The following is a 19,241-nucleotide window of genomic DNA, read 5'->3' on the forward strand; positions in this document are numbered from 1 at the left end:
AAAAGATGAAATCAATTTAAATTTGATAACTTTAGTAGGCTTGTATGATGTTGACTGATTCAGAATAAGAGGGTTTTTCAGCTCAAATATTTAACAAGAGGCCCATGGGCCTTAACGGTCATCTGACAAACACTTACACTTACAGCAGGGACACACCCCTCAATCCAGCATTATTACCATAAATTATTTATCGCAGCCAGTTATGTTTTAGATCAAATTTGGTTTTTATCCATTTAGCTTGTCCAGGAAGAGCAGCATCATAAAGCAAAATTTTAGCCAAGTTCCCATTTTTGGGGCATGCCCCTCTGTCCCAATGGGTCAGACAAGACTCATTTATATTAATTAGGATTGCCTTTCCCCAATTTTTTTCTTACTAAATATGGTTGTAATCAATTAAGGCATTAAGGAGGAATTGCATTTTTAAGAAATGTTTAACCTAAGCGCTCCTTTTGCCCCATCTTTTTTTCCCCAGGGGTCAGACCTGTCTCATTAAAAAATATGATTGCTGTCACCTTATGTTTCACATCAAATTAGGATGTAATCCACCAAAAGGTTAGGGAGGATTAGGATTTAACAGCAAATATTCACCAAAGTTCCCCTTTTGGGGCCCTGCCCCTCAGGCCCCAGGGGTCACACTAGCCTCGTTTATATAAAATATGACCACCCTTCCCAAAGGATGTTTCACACCATATTTCGTATTAATCCACCCAAGGGTTAGAGAGAAGTAGGATTTATAGCAAAAATTCACCAAAGTTCCCCTTTTGGGGCCCCACCCCTCTGGCCCTAGGGGTCAGACCAGCCTCATTTATATAAAATATGATTGTCCTCCTCCAATTATGTTTCACACCAAATTTGGAAATAATTCACTATGAGGGTTAGGAGGAGTAGTATTTTAAAGCAAAATTTCATCAAAGTTCCGCTTTTGGGGCCCCGCCCCTCTGGCCCTAGGGGCCACACCAGCCTCATTTATATAAAATATGATCGCCCTCGCCAAATGAATCCACCAAAGGGTTAAGGAGGAGTAGGATTTTATAGCAAAATTTCATCAAAGTTCCAATTTTGGGGCCCCGCCTTCTGGCCCCAGGGGCCACACCATCCTAATTTATATAAAATATGACCACCCACCCCCAATGATGTTTCACACCATATCTTGTTGAAATCCACCAAAGGGTTAAGGAGGAGTAGGATTTTATAGCAAAATTTCATCAAAGTTCCCCTTTTGGGGCCCCGCCCCTCTGGCCCACGGGGCCACACCAGCCTCATTTATATAAAATAAGACCACCCTCCCCCAATGATGTTTCACACCATATCTGGTTGAAATCCACCAAAGGGTAAAGGAGGAGTAGGATTTTATAGCAAAATTTCATCAAAGTTCCCTTTTTGGGGCCCCGCCCCTCTGGCCCCAGGGGTCAGACCAGTCTCGTTTATATAAAATATGATTGTCCTCCTCCAACGATGTTACACACCAAATTTTGTAATAATCTACTTTTGGGTTTTGGAGGAGTAGTATTTTAAAGCAAAATTTCATCAAAGTTGCCCTTTTGGGGCCCCGCACCTCTGGCCCCAGGGGTCACACTAGCCTCATTTATATAAAATATGACCGCCCTCCCCAAATGATGTTTCACAACATATCTGGTTGAAATCCACTAAAGGGTTAGGAGGAGTAGGATTTTATAGCAAAATTTCATCAAAGTTCCCCTTTTGGGGCCCCGCCCCTCAGGCCCCAGGGGTCACACCAACTTCATTTATATAAAATATGACCGCCCTCCCCCAATGATGTTTCACACCAAATTTAGTTGTAATCCACTTAAGGGTAAAGGAGGAGTAGGATTTTATAGCAAATATTCACCTAAGTTCCCTTTTTGGGGCCCCGCCCCTCTGGCCCCAGGGGTCAGACCAGCCTCATTTATATAAAATATGATTGCCCTCCCCCGATGATGCTTCAAACCAAATTTGGAAGTAATCCACCCAAGCGTTAAGGAGGAGTAGCGTTTTGAAAGAAAAAGTTTACGGACGGCGCACAGCGGACGACGGACGAAGCACGATGGCTATAGGTCATCCTGACCCTTTGGGTCAGATGACCTAACAAATTTATGTTAAATTTGGTTTCTAAGGCTCAGTGCACTACACAATGTCATGAATTGTGTGTGGTCAAAAAACCTCTTTTCTTCTAAGTTACTTGTTACCCTACCATAAAATCATAGCCATACTATAGACAAGCATGTATTTCTGTAGATTACCAATGAAATGTTTATAATACAATACTACAGGGTTCTACAGTCATATATATGGAGAAACACTACATCGTAAGTGATGCTTGGAATAAGATTATTCAATTAAAACCAGGATCTAAAGTTCAACTGGGTTACGACATGGACTTTTTGAGATACAACACGAAACACACACGTCAATGCAACACTTTATATTGAATGACGGAGGATATATTCATACAACAGTATGCATAGACTGGAATTTCATAACCAACATGCACATATAGCCCAATTCAAATCAGTGGCGCAACACTTATTCTCTTGGAAACACACAACACAGCACCTATATATAACAAGAGGCCCATAGGGCCTGTATCTCTCACCTGGATTTCATGAGATATGAAACAAGAATGATGATTAAGTATATTTGTCACTGGTATTGCTATGTCAATATATCATAGGCATTTTATATGGGTACGTGAGGATTTTATGTCAAAAAATGCATTCATCCATGAAATAAAATTAACTTTTGGTACAACCCCATAGGGATGCTACCACACAAATGTGAGTGATATCCATTGCTCAGTTTCAGCAAAGAAGTTGTTTAAACCAATTGACCCCTTTTGACCCCCGCCCTCTGCACCCCGGGGGGAGTGGGGGTAAGTTCCTTCCTTTATAAAATTTTGAATCCCTACCCAAAAGGATGCTACCAGGCAAATATGAGTGATATCCCTTGCTTAGTTTCAGAGAAGAAGTTGTTCATATCAATTCAGCCAAATTGACCACATTTGGCCCTGCCCCTCAGGCCCCTGGGGGGTCAGCTCCATCATTTGTACAATTTTTAATCCCCACCCCATAGTGATGCTACCAGGCAAATATGAGCAATATCCATCGCTTGGTTTCAAAGAAGAAGTCGTTTAAATTAAGAGAGCCAAATTGACTCCTTTTGGCCCCGCCCCTCAGACCCCTTGGAAGTCAGCCTCACCATTTGTACAATTTTGAATCCCCACCCCATAGGGATGCTACCAGCCAAATATGAGTGATATCCATTGCTTAGTTTCAGAGCAGAAGTCGTTTATATCAATTCTGTAAAACTGACCCCTTTTGGCCCCGCCCCTCAGACCCCAGGGGGTCAGCCCCGTCATTTGTACAATTTCAAATTCCTACCCCAAGGTGATGCTACCAGTAAAATATGAGAGATATCCATTGTTTGGTTCCAGAGAAGAAGTCAATTATATGAATATAGCCTGATTGACCACATTTGGCCCCGCCCCTCAGGCCCCTGGGGGGGTCAGTCCCATCATTTGTACAATTTTGAATTCCAACCCCATAGTGATGCTACCAGGCAAATATGAGCGATAGCCATTGCTTGGTTTCAGAGAAGAAGTTGTTTATATCAATATAGCTAGATTGACCACATTTGGCCTCGCCCCTCAGGCCCTTGGGGGGTCAGCCCCATCATTTGTACAATTTTGAATCCCCACCCTATAGTGATGCTACCAGGCAAATATGAGCGAAAGCCATTGCTTGGTTTCAGAGAAGAAGTCGTTTATATCAATATAGCCAGATTGACCACATTTGGCCCCGCCTCTCAGGCCCCTGGGGGGTCAGCCCCATCATTTGTACAATTTTGAATCCCCACCCCATAGTGATACTACCAGGCAAATATGAGTGATTGCCATTGCTTGGTTTCAGAGAAGAAGTCGTTTATATCAATAGTGCAAAAATTACCCCTTTTGGCCCCCCCCCAGAGGCCCCCAGGGGGTCAGCCCCATCATTTGTACAATTTTGAGTCCCCTACCCATAGGAATGATTCTGACCAAATTTGGTCAAATTCTGATGTGTGGTTATGAAGAAGAAGTCAATTGTTGACGGACGAACGGACAACAGACAGACGGATGGACGGACGATGGACGCAACGGTATGGCATAAGCTCACCTTGGTCCTTCGGACCAGGTGAGCTAACAAGCATACTGTGTTAGTTACTAAAGCAATATGTCCCATAACGGCCCATGCTAAGAATAGTAACGAAGACCTTGAACTTGACATAACAACCCTAAAACTATTTGAGTTGTTATGGTCCTATATAATTGTGTGTGAAGTCTGATCAAAACCCCATCAAGGAATGAAGCCGCTACAGTGCTAACAAACATACGTACATACAAAGTCTATGTACAAGACAGGTGTTTGTGGTAAGAAATTATATATTGTATATGTGTACTATATGAGCATCGTATTGCTATATAAAATAGAATTTATGTAATAATACAAGGCTAATATATGATAGTACACATCTATGATATATAATTACCCAAAGCACCTGTGAACCTGTGACGTACAAGAGAGTAAAACTTTCCGGTTTCATTGGTAGGGGACCTAATAATAACAAAACAATATTTTAATTTTTAATTCTTTTCTAGATGTGTTTAATACTCATTGATATGGCTGGTATTTCCGTTGTCTCTACCCTAATTCTCATTTTGATAATGTTACATTACTGGATTTGACCTAGATTTTCATGGTGGGTGTTGTCAATTTAGAAGGTGACCGTTCTAGAGCATCTGGTGTAATTGTTGCGTTGATTTCCAATTATGTAAATCAATATTGTGTTCATGTTAATTTGACTTCATTTATCATAACTAGAACTGTCGCCAGGATGGCTGACTAATACCCCCGCAATCTGCACGAGTCAATGGTAAATTGGAACTGTTAATTAGAGGCTAACTAAGATAACCCAGTAATATAGTGACCAGTTGCCATAGCAACAAACTTAAAGTTATGGTTCTTATCAGAAAACCTGTTTATAGTGACCAGTTGCCATAGCAACCATAATTTTGAAAAAAAGAAAGTGGCATGCACATCTACACATGGTCCTCTATATTTGTGTGAAGTTTCATTGAAATCGGCCCTTCGGTTTAGGAGGAGTTGTCTGGACAAACTTAAAGTTATGGTTCTTATAGGAAAACCTGTTTATAGTGACCAGTTGCCATAGTCATAGCAACTTTGTTGCGGGGGTATAATGACCTTTATTCAGAATAAAGACAGAATTTTGTTTTTAACATTAACATTAATAAATCTTTAATTTATAATCACACAATGGGATAAAAAACAGTGACCTACTAGCTTTCTCTAGCTATTCGATTGAAGATTCTGATTAAAAAATATGCAGTATGTGATTTCAAATTGGATTTAAATTGATAATCTTTGTATCTAAAGATTTTCTTCAGGTTCAAAAATATGGCTTATGCAAGAATTTTGACACACAACAAAAAAAATGTTTGTATGTGGTATATGTGACTTTTCTGTAGCACATATATGACCAGGTATTAGGTAAAGAGTAGCAGTCACTGGTGGTTAATTTCGCGATTTCGATGCGTAAAATATGCGCGTGGGGGTAATTTTCGTGATTGACTCACCTTTGTTTGTAGTTCTTATATATTCCAATCAATATCAAAATAATGCACGTGAGGAAAATTTTCGCGATCAAAAGGGATCCGCGTAATTAGCCTAAATTTCCCCCTCAAGTAAATTTCTCCCTCACATAAATTTCGACGTTTATTCTAATATATACTACAGCATAGTGTTGTAATATAACAGTATAGCCGAAATTGACATCAATCTACACGTTTTATAACTTTATGTACGCATGCTAGCCTGGTCATATGTCTGATGAAGGGTATACACCGTACACGTCATCGAAATATCAGGTATGAAAATTCATTTGTTGTGTTACAAAATCCTCACATAAAAGATAATTCTTGTATTTAACAGTGAAGACCAGGAATACAAGACAGATAATGACAGACAAGAACAGAGATATAAGGGTGTATTTGTGTTACCTGGGAATAACAGTGTGATGTCTATGAATTGATGAAAAATAAAACATATTTAATACGAACAGTTTTTGTCTCTATTTGATTAAAATTTACATCCTTTATTACTGGGCAGTCATCTCATAACTTAAACAAATCACATTTTTATTCACGTTTTTCATAAATCTAATCATATTTATTATATGAAACATCATAATGTTACACCTTATAAGATTTTCAATGACAAATTACGTTCATTTTTCAATAATTCAAAATTAAGTCTTCTAATCAACCTAGTGTCAATTGTGATAGAAAACAAATAACAAAAAAACCCAAATTTAAACAAAGTAAGTTTGTGAATAAAAAACACATTAAGAGCATGTAAGTTTATTTTGTGTAAAAACAAAAGCATACAGGAAAGTCAACTGAAATGTGCCTTCAATCTTCTCGAAAATAGAAAATTCAGACTTCTTATATGGTACATCCCCTTATTCTCTATACAAAGGAAAAAAACAGTTTTCAGAATACTCAATATCCAAATGTTCAATGAAGATCTGAGCTCATGCCAGGGGCTCCCCTCGTAATAAACTTACTTGTAATAAAATATCATATCAGCATAACAGCAGTTAAAATATGCAGCACCCTTCTGTAAATTGTCTCAAAACTAGACTCACGACATATATCATCGCTGCTATATTTTGTTTGACTTCATGTTTTGTATTTTGGACCCCACACAACTCTTTAGATCGGACAGCTTTACTGTAACATCAGATACCTGTACATACCTGTTGTAGGTCTGTGAAGACAGACAAACAGGCTTGTAACATTTCCTCTGGTTGTACCTCTACCGAGATACCGCAGTACACCATCTGACTGAACAACAGAGCTGCTGCCGCCTACAATACAACAAATCCAGTCTTTTAAATACATACCGACATCTTCACTACACAATATTTTTTCCACACAGTCTGGATCATTTCTCATCTAGGCCTTTTTCATTTTTGCGGTCCAAACAGTTAGACCACTTGGACCAGTGTTGTTCATTTATGAAATAAAGACGGACCTGGTGATTTTAAATGGTTTTCAGACGAGCCTTGACAAAGACTTCCAAGGCCTGTATTAACATTTGCAGGTCCGTCAAGATATATGTTTGAAATATTACATTTAAAAAATGACGAACCGGTTTGTCCGCATAAACGACCAGGCCCCTAATCACAAAAAATACAGGCTTTCCTTGTAATTTTTATAATTTTTTTTCATTTGTGTTTTGATTCAAAAACCTGTTGACTACAATGTTGGCACTTACAGTATGACTAGCTATGGTAGACTCGAGGAAGATGGACACCATGACCGAGGCCGACTCCGACAATACTTGGGGCATCGTCTGTAGCTGTATCACAATGGTACTGAATACGTGTAGAATCATCTCTATCACAGAGTTTATTTCCATGTCCTGTACTTCCACCTGTTACAAAATGTCAAACATTCCTTTCCTTAAACTTTACCAGGAAATCAAAATGTTTAAATGTATTAACGTTGATCAAAAGTCTGGTCTGAGCCTATTTTAATTAGACAAAAAATGAAATTGTTTGGGACTATCATTTAGTTAATGAACATAAATACCCATACAGAAAACAATAGATATTGGGACTATTATTTAGTTAATAAAGATATTTACCTATACAGAAAACAATAGATAGAAGACTGGTTAAGGATTCTAGGAGACTTACCTTGCCCATGAGAACGCCCATCAGGGAATCCATGTGTTTTATCTGGTTAGAGATGTAGGAACAAAACACTGACGATACTTGTGAGCATGCATAGATTACCTGTCGGACAAAATACAAGGTTAAAGAAATTGGACAACAGATCAAATCTGTCAAACAAAATACACAAGGATATTGGACAACAGACAAATCCTGTCAGACAAAATACAAGGTTAAGGAAATTGCACAACAGACAAAATCTGTCAGACAAAATACAAGGTTAAGGAAATTGGACAACAGACAAAATCTGTCGGACAAAGCACTCAAGGATATTGGACAACAGACAAAATCAACATTGCACTTTTTTCCGGATGGTTGAATATGAATTCTAAAACAAGCTTACGGTTTTTCATTCTCAGATCCAAATAAAGAATTTAATTCATATTAAAACAAGCCTTGAAGTTTAAATTGGTATAATTTCATTATTAAGTCATTCCACCTACCTTTAAGACATTTGTACAGTGGGCTGGGTGTCGCGCCAATAATAAGAACTCATCAGTTAGCTGTTCTGTACCCTTGGATGCCAACTTGTCGCCCAGGTAATGAGCTACCTGTAATTAATGTTTGACATTTGCTATGTTTTTCCCCTATATATTACATTATGAATGAAAAAAAATAATCAAATAAATATGCTGTCAGTATAATAGTTTAGCAATTTTATGAAATTCAATGTGAGTACCAAATTCTTTGTAAATTTCAGATATCCACAAAAATAAAAACACTTATTTTTCAGTCTGAGAGTAATCCAAAAGTTCTTTTTTTTGTCAGGATCATGATCTGAGAACTAAATCTTATGATCTTTTTTTAATTACCCTGCAATTATTACAATAATGTATATGACAAATTAAATCGCTAATTGCATTTTCTGAGAAACTTTGCTAAATGCAATTTCTTAACAATGATGCAGAGGCTGGCGTATATGCCAATGTCGACAAGACACACACTTTTTGATGATAGTATGAAGTACCTTTCTCCGGCCATCTGCTCCTTCATCAGGAGTTAGGGGCAGAGTGACCATGACTGACAAAGTGGTCACTGCTATCTGTATCAGAGTGTCCATCCTCTCTGCGGCAGCTCCGCCGTTACCCTCCGCCAGATCTGAATACAAATATATCAGTCAAAGTAATATTCAATGTTTAAAGTTTAATAACACCCTGAAAAATGTATACAATGTCATGAAACTATAACAGATTTCTTCTATTATTAATATATAATAAAACATTTCCAACTTAAATCAGACAAAACTGGAACTGTAAGCTAATGGATTACTTATTTTCTTCTCTACCCCACATTTACAATATAGTCTTGTATATAGGTTTGTGGCTAGTATCACATGCAAGCTTTTTTTGTTTCACATGTCAACCAATGCAAGTGACAACTGATCTTTTGGAAAAATGATTCCACTGAATATTTTCTCCCCACAAATGCATGTACATCATATTTGTACTAAATGATGAACACAATCTTAAATTATAGAAATCACCAATACATAGCTTTAACTACTAATAATTCATATAAATTTAAGTATAAGACATCATGCACCTATATTACATGTATATTGTAATCTTCAGTCTAAATAAACATTAATTAAAGCCATTCTGCAGCTAACATGGATGAAAAGCATTGTGGATGACAGCTAACATGGATGAAAAGCATTGTTGATGACATATTTATAAGTAGATTGGGTTGAGTGGCCTAGCAAACTCTAGAGACATTCATGACATACAATTTGAGTAGATGGTTGTGGTTCCATAGCAAAGAATCACAAACAGCATCATAGGCCCTGCAGGTAGGGCATAAGAATTGTATCTGCTGCCCCCATTGCATGATCGTAAGAGGCGAGTAAATTTGGGATCTTATCTTTTTTCTTCTTTCTTAACAACTTTCTTCTTCCTAATATCTCCCTTGACAATGCCCCACTTTTGGCCTTTAGTTGAGCGTTCGCCGCTGTGAGGAAGGCTTTGGATTCTGTCCCCTAGCCGAGACATACCAGAGTCTTTAAAAATGGTAGTTAGTACTCCTGCTTAGCGCTCGGCATATTTGGAGTGGGACGACTAGTTCGCCCGTTGTCAGTATATTACAACCGGGTGGGGTGTGCTGCTGGGTGTCTTCGGCAGTATGCTTCAGTGAGGTAGCACTATAAATCGGCAAATGTTCCGGCCTATCACAAGGAGACTTAACATGAACATACTGCAGCCTCCCAAAACGCACTCACCACACGCATGCATGTCGCACGCACGGGAGGCCGTCCTTAGATGACCTTAGCTGTTAATAGGACGTTAACAAAATAAACCAAACCAATCATGCCCCCCCCCCCCTCCTTCCACCCCTCAACCCATCCACCCAACCCCCAACACACACACACAAATGAATATAACTGGTTACCCAAATGGTGAGTGAAATGGCTGGGTTGAAAGTATCTGTGCTGTGATTTCAAGTCAGGTGGCACTCAAAGAACAGTCTCACTAGAATACTCCCACACTCCATTAAATCTCCAGCATACTTTCATGCAAGTACCCATGTAGAGTAAACTATATTTATTTTACAACAATTGCAAAACAAGTTATATATCAACTTATAGTATTAATCACTCCTGTTGGCCTGTATGGCAGTGGGCAAGGGGTCTTATTGTGGGAGGAAATAGGAGTACCCTGGAGAAAACCCATGTGGTCGGGCAGGTGACCCCATACCTTTTCACGTCCAATCGGGGAATCGAACCCCGGCCGCCTAGGTGAAAGGCAAGTGTGTTACCACTCTGCCACCTGACCACCCATATAGAGGTATTAACCAGGTAACTCGGGACAATGGCTAAATCAAGGCCACAAACAATCAGAAATACCAGAAAATCTTGAGCTATTTTTAGAAAGTGGTACACCATGGAGAAAATAAAGGTCTAGGTGTGGAAAGTACGACTGTATGAAAGATTTGAAGTGATAAAACAACAGTTATCAAAGTGGTCACTGCACTGGTGGTAGATAGCTTGATATGCAAAAACTGCAGAAATGATGAAGACTTTTAGAAAATGTGCTTGGTGTCCCAGCACCAAAGTCAATTAGCCAGGTCACAAACTAGTGATCAGAATCTAATAGGGAATTATAAATTCATAATCAATTATTACTTATTAATAATAAACGTTAATTTTTCAATAATTACGAAATTACTGATAAATTAATGTTATTTGTAGATCAATGTCACATAAACATTTTACTTGCTATTTTATTGATTTTATAATTCCACTTTCATCAAATACTTATTTATAATTTAGCTTGTAACTTGCCTCTTAATTCTACCAGTCTGAAATTTCTACAGATCACAGTACTGTTTTTCAGAACTCATCATGAGAAAGAAGTTCTCAAATAATCGATCAGATTTTAACATCTGATTTTGAACTAATAATTGCTTTCAAGTGATGTATTATTGATTAAAATTGAAAATTGCCTGAACACAATGACCACCCCAGCCTACATATTTGTTATTTACTTCGATGACTACTATCACTATACCCTAATACATGCATGTTTGTAGCACAATTTGGGTGTGAAAGTCATCTGCAAGAATGTGAAAAGGTTTCCATGTCACCGATATACATTTAGCTGATGTATAGCAGGGAAATTTCAAAGCAAGTAAATAGATTCAAGATCACCTAAAGATGCTGAGAGGAAACATACTTGCGCCTGAAAATAAATGGAATTGTTTCAGTGACACAAAAAATTACTAATTAATCAATCATGTCAAAAGGTCAAGGACTTTTTGTACTATTTTTAGTGTTTACTGTATCAATCAGAAATATCCTGTTTGCATCCAAAATACAGCACAGACACTCAAGTACACTCATTTACAGCTGTTTATAAATACAATTACAGTCAGACCTTGTTATGTGGAAGTCGGTAGGGTCATCAGAAAACTTCGCAACATCCTTAGTATCCAAGGTTCAATGGAGTATAATTCATTTTTACTGTCACAGCTGAATTTTTATTTCCAATTATTTAACACAGTATTCATGTAATCTTCTAATCATATATAACCTACAGCAATAGTCTTGTCAAAGTTGAACACATACAGGAACACATCCCTATTTTCAAGTGATTGAATAAAAAGCATTTTTAAATTATCAGTAAAAAAATTCCAGACACCTTATTTTACTCACTAGAAACTTCCTCACTGACAATATTAATAAAAGTTGCCTAGAATTAATTTTCTTTAATAATATGCTATAAATAAAGCTATAAATTCTTTTTAATTTTCACCATTGTTTTAAAGTGATCCAATATGTTTAAATTTAAAATGTTCTTTTCATTTAGATGAGTCAAGCAGAGCTACTAGACATACTTTTGTTTCTCAGACATTTGTATATTTTCATAGAATTTTTTATTCAAATTTCTGATATATGGACTATCAGGCAGAGTCTCCTTAACAATAACTAGTTTTACCTGTCAGTTTTTTCAGTATCTGAGGGTCTGGTTTGGTACATTCCAGTAGAGCGTCTATGGCTGCAGTATGTTTACTGGCTAACTGTGAGAAGTACTGGTTGGCTAGGTGTAACTTGTTTCTCTCCATCACCTCACATGTAAACATTCCACACTGTCAATGGAATTAACAACTCAATCATCAATCATCTAAATATTAACACCCCCCCCAAAAAAAATAGTGAAGTATGATGAAGTGTTCACGAAATATGATGAAGCATTCTTAGTTGAGCAGTATATTATAAATATGTCGTTAACATACATGCACAAAATTGTCCCAACAAGACATGAGCATTGCAAAAATAGTCTTGAATATTTGCTGGTTTATGCACCAAAGATAGGATTATCTATAATTTAGAACTTAAAATTTGTTTAAATTTTTATATTATTATCATACTGAACATGAAAACGAAAACCATACCAGAACCGCTTGCTCCCTCAGTCTTAAATCCTCATCCGCAGGTAAACACACCAACTTGGGAAACAGGGACATAAACTGTAGCATTGCGTCATAGTATTCCTGAACCCTATCCAAGGAAATCAGTTTGTAAGTACAACAGTCTTTTTTGGCAACAAACCAGAAAAAATAATGTCGTAACAGTAACATTAAAGTTACACTTAGTCTTCTCTTTACAAATTTTTACATGAGATATCCCAAAATGGATATTATCATTATAATATCCTAAAGGAGAACTTAGGAAATTCTATGCTTGGTGGGTGCTTGAGAAAATGTGTCTTATTACATGTATATCACAATGGTGCTGTTTGAATCAAATGACTTCTTGTCCCTGTCTGACAACAAACCTGGGGCCATCCCCATGCATGGTAAGCTACATGTGTTTTACTGGTTCCAGGAATAGCCTTTCGTTCTATGTAAGCAACCCCCCCCCCCGCATTTTAATGATCATACCAGCCATATATTTTGCTAATAAGTTGTCTAGAGTTATCCATATACATGTTTGTCATAACTTCTTGTTTCTCTACAAATTAAGTCACAAGGCAAGTTCAATCCTTCTGTGGCCTTATAGTCACTCTGTTTGCAGATCGAAGTCGCTCTTACACACTCACACTTCCTTCTCTAGTTTATCACACCAGCTGATCTCACTGGCGAAGTAGGCGTTCAGGGCTATCACGAGGTCCATCAGAATCTGCTGACACCAGGGTTGCTGTTGGTGAAAGAACAGAAATATTTCTTTTATCCTTGTACATTTTTTTTATAAAAAAAACGATGTTTTTTGTGATTTTTTTAACATGAATAGTGTTTTAATTACTTATTTTGTGCATTATGGAAATCTAAAACTTCAAAATGTAAAAATATCAAAAGAGACAAGAAAAAGTTTTTAAGACATGAATGCTCCCACTTGTATGCAACAATATGTGTTCTGTGCAGACAGCGTCAAAGGTCACCTTTACCCATTATCGTCGTCAAAGGACCACCAGGAAGTGATCAGGTGTAGAACTTGATGTTATGATACTATGGTATAAAATGGTTCTCAAGATTTTCACAAACTTCTTCATGTTTGATAGATTGAATATATTCTTTTCTAATTGTGACTTGAACAGATAAAGATTTGCTCCTCATACCTGTTTCACTTTGGACTTTTCCAGGATTTCTGTAATCAGCTGCAAGACTTGTTTTGGAATGGACAAGGCCTTGAGAAAGTCCAGAATAACTTTTACCTCACTATCAAAAACAAAGTCAGAGGTTTAACATAATTTTGTGCATGTAAATAATAAATATATATTTGTCATTTTTAAGATTCTAAACTTTTTCTTGCTTAGAATTTTTTGCCCCAAAAAGATAATTATTTGAAAAGGGAAATCAAAATTCAAAATATTTTATTTTGATGTCCTTGAATTTTTTTTTTCAAATTATTCACTACCAATCATATTTAAAAAGCTACTACTAATACTGACCACTTAATTGTCACTAAGTTAGTGACCACACGAAGGACAGTCCGGAGTCTGGCTGCACCCTCAAGCATGCCATCCAAGACCTGACTAGAGCTGTTTCCAATCCTTGTCTTGAGCTTCCCGTGGAATTTCTGGTCCTTGAGGAGTTTCATGGCCACATCTGGATCTCCCTCCTGGTCTGTGGCATCAATTAGACCCTGCCACTCGTCATCACTGTCCACATCCTAGACAGCCACAAGTTCAACATTTTGTGTAAAGCAGCAATGATCGTAAATTAGAAGTACATGTACTCACAATTTTCTGGTCAGTCACATGTTTGACATATCATGTGAAATGGCAATATCTCCAATCAGATTTACCCTAATTTTTCCAGTTGACAACAAAATCTATTTCATTGTCCATGTTGTTTCATACATCCTAATGACAAACAAATTTATGTTTCATATATTTTTGTTTTCTTTGTTTTTTTAAGGACAGTAATTTTATTATCCTTATTTGAAGTCTTTTTCATCAAATATTGACGTACAACATTTTACAGGACTAATTTCCTTTTGCCATCAATGGATCCATCTTCCGTTAATACATAGTACAGGGCCATTTCGTTTTTGCAGTTCAAACAGTTGGACCAGTTGGACTGATGTTGTTCATTTATGAAATAAAGACGGACCTGGTGATGTTAAATGGTTTTCAGATGAGCCTTGAAAAAGACTTCCAAGGCCTGTATTAACATTTGCAGGTCCGTCAATAAACCGACGAACCGGTTTGTCCACAAAAATGAACAGGCCCCATCATTCAGTGCATCCTACTTCTGCTAAAGAGACCCCTTACATTAAATCTTACCAACAACAGTGGGTATGTCAAGTTTTCTATACAAACAAAATGGCACTTTCAATAATTCTGAACATAGCTAGGTAGACTAAACCAGTTTCTAAAATCATTATACACAAATTGTCTAATTTGATCAACAAATTTATGAAGAATCGTGAAAATGAGATGGATGAAACATAGAAAATCTGAGATATAGTTTTTCACTCACCTCCCCTTCTAGCTTGACTTTCTCAATGTTCTTGCGTTTTTCCTTCTTGCTGTCTGGACTGCGTCTCACAGTACGCCTCCCTTCAATCTCTATACTAGGGTACTCCTTCTCATAGTCCTTACTTATCCGATCAGTCCTTGGTGTTGGACTTAGGTTCTACAAGCATCAATATTTATTATTTTTTAACAATTAGCTGTTTTCTTGTTTCAATTCCAAAATATATCATGTTCATTTTGAATCAAATTGTTTAGTATTATAAAAGAGGGTACTAAATGACTCTTAGTAAACTATGGGCTCCGACCTAATTTACAAAATGGAAAAAAAAATATATATTAAAGGGCTATAACTCTGGTATACAGTGGTCCACAAGACTTTGTTTCATCATGTGGCACTACCAACCTTAAGTAATTATATGAAAGAGGGTTAATGACTCTTAGTAAACTATGGACTCCTATCTAATTTACAAAAAGGAAAAAAAAAGATTAAAGGGCTTTAACTCTGGTATACAGTGTCCACAAGACCTTGTTTCATCATGTGGCATTACCAACCTTAAGTCATTGTAGAATGCATTTTACATTACAAACTTTGGAAGAGACAAGCTAGAAAGCTTCTGTTAGATAAAGGGCCATAACTCTACAAGTGGTGAAGTGTGAACCAAGGGCTATAACTCTACATAGAGTTGGGCACATGACTATTCACAAAGTTGTGTACTGTAGATGAAGGGCCACAGTGATCACAGAAGATCACAGAAGATAGGGTACAGAGAGCTAACAATTAATGATATGTATTGTTCCCTAAGATAGGCTGATCTTTTCTCCTTTTTATTCTCTTATCTATTCTTAATCATTTGATAATAAAAATAAAGTGAGCTGGAGTTCACATATATATATACCACTAGATTTATTGTCAATAAAATTAATCTGAAAATGGCTATACACAAGTTTTTTTTTTACTGTAGTCAAGTGCGCATGTCAGCCATTTTGTTCTCAATTAGTCTGACAATTTAATATGCACAACTAGGGACCAAGGGGAACCATATATACAATTTCAGAATGATGTTCATGCAGTACTTTCTGAGAAATAGCAGCAACAGATATGTTAAAAGTGCATATTTTACCATTTTTGTTTTTGTTTTTTAGATATATGACATATCTATATTTTGTTAACTCAAGCATAAAACAACATAATTGAAATGTCTATGATACGAATGATTTATAAAAGCATGTATATTGGTCTAACCAGAATGCCAAAAAAGTCTTACCTCAATCTCAAGACCTTCATCTCGCTGATGAAATCAAAAATAAGAAAGCAATTTCTGTTAGCAACACAGCAAAACAAAAACATTGTATTAAAGTTAAGCACAGTGGTCATGCATTTAAAACAAAGAATCAAAATACTATAATTGTCCCCAACAAGATATATGTACTTGTATGTATGACAAAAGCAGAACACATGACAGATCAAATGTAACACATTGTAAATTAATGTGACACTTACAGAAAGCCTTTAAATATCTGTACATTGCAAATCAACATAAAACATCAAGTTAACATTATATTTGGAAAACAAAAAATATTAAAAACAAATACATGTATGAATATATTCAGTTTTATTAGTAATACTTTTATTTATTAAAGAATTATAACAAAAGCGTATCATTACTTTTACTAGTAGCTTAATCCAATCACCATCAAACATTAACATTTTTTAGTTCAAACATATTCTGTTGTGATAAAACAAGGATATGGGGCACAAGTTATTGAATTGCATCAAACAAGTATGTATATATCTTCTTCCTTAGATATCTTAAAAATTTGTCATGCTGTAAGTTCACAAAGACAAATCTCAGAAGCCAGATATAAAGCAAAGACACTTCCTCACCTTACTCGTCCCTGTATTGACCCAAGCTGTATCCGAGGGTGGCCGTTCACCCTCTGTTGGGGCAGTCTTAGCCCCATTCCCAGTGGCTGGCTGTTCTGGTTTCTCCTCCGCCTCCCCATTCTTTTTGGGTTTATCACCCCAAGCCTCCTTCCCATTGTTATTGTACTTTTCTGCACCTGGGATCTCTCTTGTTCCTTTCTGTGAAGAGAATTTTTGTTTTTTTGTGAAATGTAATATTTTCACAGCTCCATACTTTTTTATGTCCGGTCAGATAATTGCGTGTTGAAAGGCGATCCCCTACCAATGTAGTACCCGGCTAGACAAGTATTGTCATTCCTCTATCCACTAATTTTTTTAAAAGCAGTCGCTATACAATATATTTTGAGTGTGTCCAAATCACTATGTACACATTTTTGATCTAGTTAGTTCACTGGATGAAGTCCACGAGATCTGAGTAAGATGTATGTACCAAATTGAATATTTGATACAATCAAATGTCTTACCTTTTTCTCCTCCTCCATAGCCTTACGCTTGGCCTTGGCTAGTATTTTGGATGTGCCTGGTGGATGTGCTTTCTCCTTGGCCTGTTTCTCTTTCATGATCTGCATAGAGGCGGTGAGGGGCTGTGTGAAGGGGCTTGGCAAGTTGATGTCTTCCTCTCGTACTGTAAGGCATTTGGTTTACATCCATTTACTAGGTAGAAAATAATTTCTGTTTTCCAAGGACTAGAATTTTCGGTCCAACCCATTAAAATGACATTTAGCCCAAATTAATATTGACACCATTTCAAATTGAAATGAAATGATATTCAATTATCTTTGATGAAAGTGATGAAATTTGTCACAAATCTGTACAAATAAAAATTTCACAACAGAATATCTCCAAGGAGTCACACATAGCTGTTGACTCAAAATGGGACTTGGGCTTATTGAAGAAAAATGAAACAACATTTTTTAGCACAATTGAAATACAATAAAAGTCATCTAAACTTGTTTTGTCTTCCAAAGGGAGTTATACAATTTCAAAAAATTTGTTTCAACTCTGTCAGATACTGTATGATCTATCTTTATTTCTCCAGTTTCCTTCTGTCAACCTATTTACCATTAACACCCTCAGATACGCTATGATCTAACTACATTTCTCCAGTTTCCTTCTGTCGACCTATTTACCATTAACACCCTCAGATACGGTATGATCTAACTACATTTCTCCAGTTTCCTTCTGTCAACCTATTTACCATTAACACCCTCAGATACGCTATGATCTAACTACATTTCTCCAGTTTTCTTCTGTCAACCTATTTACCATTAACACCCTCAGATACGCTATGATCTAACTACATTTCTCCAGTTTCCTTCTGTCAACCTATTTACCATTAACACCCTCAGATACGGTATGATCTAACTACATTTCTCCAGTTTCCTTCTGTCGACCTATTTACCATTAACACCCTCAGATACGGTATGATCTAACTACATTTCTCCAGTTTCCTTCTGTCGACCTATTTACCATTACCACCCTCAGATACGCTATGATCTAACTACATTTCTCTAGTTTCCTTCTGTCGACCTATTTACCATTAACACCCTCAGATACGGTATGATCTAACTACATTTCTCTAGTTTCCTTCTGTCGACCTATTTACCATTAACACCATCAGCCACGAAGGGGTGATGCAGCAGGTCAGGCCAGGACAGCCTCACTTTGGGATTTTTGGTGAGCAGACCCTGCAGGAAGTCCTTGAAAACTGGTGTCATATTCTTTGGCCACTTGACCGGATCTTTGATGATGAGACTGACCAACTGGAAGATACTGTTCGTGTAAAACGGTGGTGTTCCCGTAAACAGCTCATACAAGATACAACCCAATGCCCTGGAAACAAAGGAAAATAATGCAGATATGATTTTATGTACTATAGATTATATATAGAAAGGAAAACTCAATGTATCACTTTCATTGATCGATATGAAGATTTGGGGATGGACACTTAATCCACGACCAATATGTAGCTATAGGCCATTTGTAATTTAATGAGACCCTTAATTTACTGGATGTATGTGTGAATGTAACACTATATGTACGTAAAGCACACCAAATCATTTTCAGGGCTATTTCTTTGTTCAAGATAAAAGATTTTTGTCTTGTGTACATTACTT

General features: G+C 36.9%; 1 protein-coding gene across 3 annotated transcripts in view; it reads right to left on the reverse strand.

The window, feature by feature from the left end:
- The window catches only part of LOC117332735 (serine/threonine-protein kinase 36-like), a 41,654-nt gene that overhangs the window by 16,600 nt on the left and 5,813 nt on the right, over positions 1-19,241 (reverse strand). For 2 of the 3 annotated variants that reach the window (XM_033891758.1, XM_033891759.1), the window contains exons 7-22: positions 18,731-18,957; positions 17,589-17,749; positions 17,086-17,283; positions 16,466-16,489; positions 15,205-15,360; positions 14,172-14,392; positions 13,839-13,938; positions 13,323-13,420; positions 12,676-12,781; positions 12,219-12,369; positions 11,457-11,462; positions 8,756-8,886; positions 8,232-8,339; positions 7,753-7,851; positions 7,329-7,487; positions 6,808-6,918 (exon numbers count right to left, since the gene is read on the reverse strand). In XM_033891758.1, the coding sequence (XP_033747649.1) occupies positions 6,808-6,918; positions 7,329-7,487; positions 7,753-7,851; positions 8,232-8,339; positions 8,756-8,886; positions 11,457-11,462; positions 12,219-12,369; positions 12,676-12,781; positions 13,323-13,420; positions 13,839-13,938; positions 14,172-14,392; positions 15,205-15,360; positions 16,466-16,489; positions 17,086-17,283; positions 17,589-17,749; positions 18,731-18,957 (2,056 nt within the window). The remainder of the gene's footprint in view (positions 1-6,807; positions 6,919-7,328; positions 7,488-7,752; positions 7,852-8,231; positions 8,340-8,755; positions 8,887-11,456; positions 11,463-12,218; positions 12,370-12,675; positions 12,782-13,322; positions 13,421-13,838; positions 13,939-14,171; positions 14,393-15,204; positions 15,361-16,465; positions 16,490-17,085; positions 17,284-17,588; positions 17,750-18,730; positions 18,958-19,241) is intronic. The other variant, XM_033891760.1, reaches the window with a different exon arrangement.

This window comes from Pecten maximus, chromosome 8 (genome assembly GCF_902652985.1).
Source record: "Pecten maximus chromosome 8, xPecMax1.1, whole genome shotgun sequence".
Classification (NCBI taxonomy): domain Eukaryota; kingdom Metazoa; phylum Mollusca; class Bivalvia; order Pectinida; family Pectinidae; genus Pecten; species Pecten maximus.